Below are 4430 nucleotides of genomic sequence, written 5' to 3'. Positions count from 1 at the left end.
CAAAAAAAAAAGCAAAAAAAAAAAATGATAACCTGATCGTGACTGCCATAGTTGTCATCTTGTTACCTTGATACACTTATACATTTGTACAGAGATATCGATATAAGAATTTATGAGGTAAAAATAATCCGATTTTCCCACCATCCTTTGAGAGAAACTTTATTTATTTTCTCTTCCTCTATATTTATTTATGTTAAAACTTTTGTTAATATTTAAGAATCCATCAGTCACACAACACAAAATAGTTTTTAAGAGATAAATGTATCACGACTCAATTTCATAATTGTAACGAATAGCATAATTTGACTGTGTAATTTTAATCATTATATATTTTGATGACAAAATGATTGAATGGTGTGACTAAAAAATACAATTTTTACAGAAGACCAACAATTGTTTACTATCTTGTATTGTTCATATAAATTTTTTAACATTATTGAGTGTTAGTTTTTAAGCACACATGTTATGATATTCAATTTTTTATCACAAGACACTTCGACTCATCGAAAACGAAATTTATAATTTTAATTCAAAAGTTGATGGTTGTTATATTTAGTTGTTTTGTCATTAATATATTGTCTGGAGATTTTGTTTATAATTTAAAATCGAATATCAAATATGGACAATCAGTTTCTGCACATTATAAATTCGATTTCTAAATGTAGATTTAAAAATTATTTTATATTTTTAATCATTTATCGAAATTGTAAGATAAAATCACATAAAATTTCATTATTATTATTATTATTATTATTATTATTATAATTATTATTATTAATGTTTTTAACAAATGAAAAAATAAAATATCTTGTGTGAATAAAACTAATATTAAGCATAATAATTTTCCATTACTTCAAATTAAAATAAATCAAAGAAAAAAAAATCTGTGTTACAATATTTATTAGCTGTTATTACTAAAATATTGATTTATTTATTTATTTAACGCCAATCGGCAATGTATAATAACAATTTACATACGATATGAAAGGAGAGTAACACGCGAAATAACGCTTTAAGCGATGGATTGTAACATAGATATACAAAAATAATGAAGACAAAAAGATTGCACGTGGAGGAGTTCGTGGTTAGTCGTTGTATTCCAGTACCAGCTTTTTGACAGACCTTTGAGAGGATGGGTATGGACGACCATATAAGTTCACATCCGAGCAGATAGCATTGACCGAATTAGATATTCTGTTGATAGACCCAAAACGGGCATAGTTTTTGGATGATTTTGTAGTATTTAGCAGCCGGCTATGTCGTAGGCCCGTTTTGGCGCAGATAAATTCAAAGCGTTCAAGTATTTCTGGGGAGTCAATGTACCCGTTGATTACCTTGTAGAAGAACGAAATGTCGTTAACTTGCCTTAAACTGGCTAAATAATTGATATGAAGGTACTTATATACTGCTTCGGTGTCCAAGTCATGGCCTGTCTGTCGTAAGAAGTAAGATAGGAACTTGCAGAATCTGCGTTGGATTTATATTATTATATTACTAATATTTACATTACTTTTAAAGAAATGTTTTGAAAATTTTTATTTATAAGAAAACTTTTATTATAATTTAAGATTAATCTTTTTATTTATGTTTTCCTAATGAAGAGAAATGTGGTGCATTTCTTTCTTAGTAGCATTGTTTTAAACAAGTTTCTTACGGTAGATTTAAACAAGACAAAGAAGAAGATGGATTTCATAAGTATACTTGCCAAAGATTTCATCAAGTCTTGCTTAAGATTCTTCTTAAAGACTTACGGAAATCTGTAGAAACAGTCTCCAGAAATTCTTAACCAATATGTCTACTATATATCAATGATAGGTCAGAGCTGCTGCAGAATTGCTTAAGATATTGGGTTTCTTTTTTTCCGAATCACTCCAAGCTCAACACACAGTACCTATAGCTGACCCATTGGTCCTCATTTAAATTTAAAGTGCTGCAAATTAATAATATTATCACTCGATAAAATTATATCGAATATTTAGTGGGTGCCACTGAATTTACTAGACTAATGCTGAATAGACGGCTCAGGAAGTAACGAAGTAAGGGTGGCCATGTCCAGGTGTCTTAAGCAATTCTCAGATTTTTAAAATGAGAGATATTTTCTTATGTAGATAATATGAGACTATACAGAAATTCTTCTATAGAAGTATCACAACAATGAAAAGCATTCTTTACCTTTCATAGAAAAAAAAGGAATAAAATTTAAATAGAAAAACAGAAAAAATAATTTAATTTTAAAGCTTCAAATTCAATTTATTTCATTTTTTAAAATGCTTAATGTTAAACAATGTTGTAAAACAATGAAATAAATTTAATTTAACACTGAAAGTTTTTCAAGTTTTCGACAATTTAAAATGATTTTGAAGTTATCAGACAATCAACAATTTTTGAATTTTTCTTTTAACAAATCGATAGCAAAAAAAAAAACAGAACTAAAAATATGCTTACAGAAAGTTAAAAAAACTATAGGTGTAATTTAAAAAAAAAAATTTTTTTCTATAATTTATCGTTTTTCAAAAAATTATTAAACGTCATCGGCTAACTTCAGTATCATAATTCAATAACTTTTTAAAGGAAATAAGCAAATAATTACAATTTATTTATGTCAAAACCTTATTTATTTATTTAGCTATTTCAAATATATAAAGTAGAGACACCTATAAATAAAAGATATTCTACATATTATTTATTTTAAGGTTAATATCTAAAAAATTGCAAAGATTTGTAAGATGAAATTAATCTATAATTTAAAGAACTTTTGTTTCAATATGAACTTTTTTAAAAATTAAAGTCTATTATGAATGTCCAAAATATTACTAAATTACGAATAATAACATTCGACGTAACTAATACATTACTAAAAACATCAGTAAATAAAAATTATATTGATGTAAGTTCTAAGCATGGAATTTTGCTAAAAAATCCCGATAAATTATCATCGAGTTTCAAAAAACATTATTTACTTTCGTGCTCTAAATATCCAAATTTTGGACGTTCAGGACTCGGTTGGGAAAATTGGTGGAAAAATGTTGTTCGCAACGTTTTTAAGGATCAAAATTTACAAATATCTGATGAAAAAATAGATGAGGTAATTATTATAAATCTGAATGTAACTGACAAGTGGGAATTTCTTAAATTTTAAAATAAACGAATTTAAATAATGAAATTTAAAAAAACGCGCGTAATGATTTTTCATTGAACTATCGTATGTTTTAGTTTTTCATTTTATGATACTGAAGTTAGCCGACGTCTAATAATTTTTATATTTTTTAAAAACGATAACTTTAGGATCATTACATTTTATTTATTTATTAAAAAATTCCCCCCTGTCAGTTACATTCACACTCATTTACACTTATGTGAATGTGGCAGGTATGAGATAAATTTAAACTTACAAATAAACGAATAAAACAATTAAACATATAAAAATTTAAAAAATGCACATACTAATTTTCAAATTCTTTAAATGCGCATTTTTTTAATTTTATTCGACTTGCATTTAATTCACTTATTTCAAAATTTAAAAAATTGACAAGTATTAGCTACATTTTCACTCATTAGTTATTATAAGTCATAAATTAATCAATTACTTTTATTTATTCAATTATCATTAATTTTTTTTTAATTTTAGATAGCAACAGATTTAATAAAACATTATGGTACAAATAAATGCTGGGAAGTATTTCCTGGTGCGTTGGATATTCTTGAATATTTATATAATCGTAAAATAATTTTAGGAGTAATTTCAAATTTCGATGAACGTTTGGAGACAATTTTAATAAATACTGACCTACGAAAATATTTTTCATTCATTTTAACGTCTTATATTTACGGCAAAGAGAAACCAAATATTTCAATATTCAATGAAGCTTTAAAATTAGGAGGAAAAAAATTAGGAGATAGAATATTACCTGAAGAATCATTACATATAGGCGATAATATAGAAAATGATTACAATGGAGCTAAGAACGCAGGATGGAATGCTTTTTTAATGGATCATAAGTATAAATTTAATGAAGAATTCGACAATACAGCACAATGTCAGCGTTTTAAAAGTCTCTATGAATTAAAAGATCATTTTAAAACTATTTTGAATTAAACTTCATACATTATTAATGTAAATTTAACTTATTATCATTGATGACTGCAAATTTTTATCATGATAGTGTAAATAGTTAATAGATAAAATAAAATCTAATTTATGAAAGTAAAATACTGTGCGTCTTTTATTTGTTGAATTTAATACACGATCAGTCTTTTATATTTTTTTGAATAAGGGGACAACGGCTTTACTGATGCAGCCAATTTATCATACAATGACATCAATAAATATATTATTGTGCATAATATATTCACTGGCATATACGGCCCTGTTAAATGCAACAGAAATGTCTTTACAGAATAAAAATCAGATTGACTAAAAGATAATTAGC

The 4430-nt window shown here is 25.8% G+C and overlaps 1 protein-coding gene across 1 annotated transcript; it reads left to right on the top strand.

The window, feature by feature from the left end:
* The first annotated feature begins 2698 nt into the window (after window positions 1–2698).
* Window positions 2699–4206, top strand: LOC130673410 (rhythmically expressed gene 2 protein-like). The gene is made up of 2 exons (XM_057478401.1): window positions 2699–3085; window positions 3629–4206. The coding sequence occupies exons 1-2, from the start codon at window positions 2795–2797 to the stop codon at window positions 4094–4096; spliced, it is 759 nt and encodes a 252-aa protein (XP_057334384.1). The 5' UTR covers window positions 2699–2794; the 3' UTR covers window positions 4097–4206.
* The last annotated feature ends 224 nt before the right edge of the window (window positions 4207–4430 follow it).

Source organism: Microplitis mediator, chromosome 8, assembly GCF_029852145.1.
Source record: "Microplitis mediator isolate UGA2020A chromosome 8, iyMicMedi2.1, whole genome shotgun sequence".
NCBI lineage: Eukaryota > Metazoa > Arthropoda > Insecta > Hymenoptera > Braconidae > Microplitis > Microplitis mediator.
Note: the sequence above shows the minus strand (reverse complement) of the source record. Positions and strands in the feature narration are given on the sequence as shown.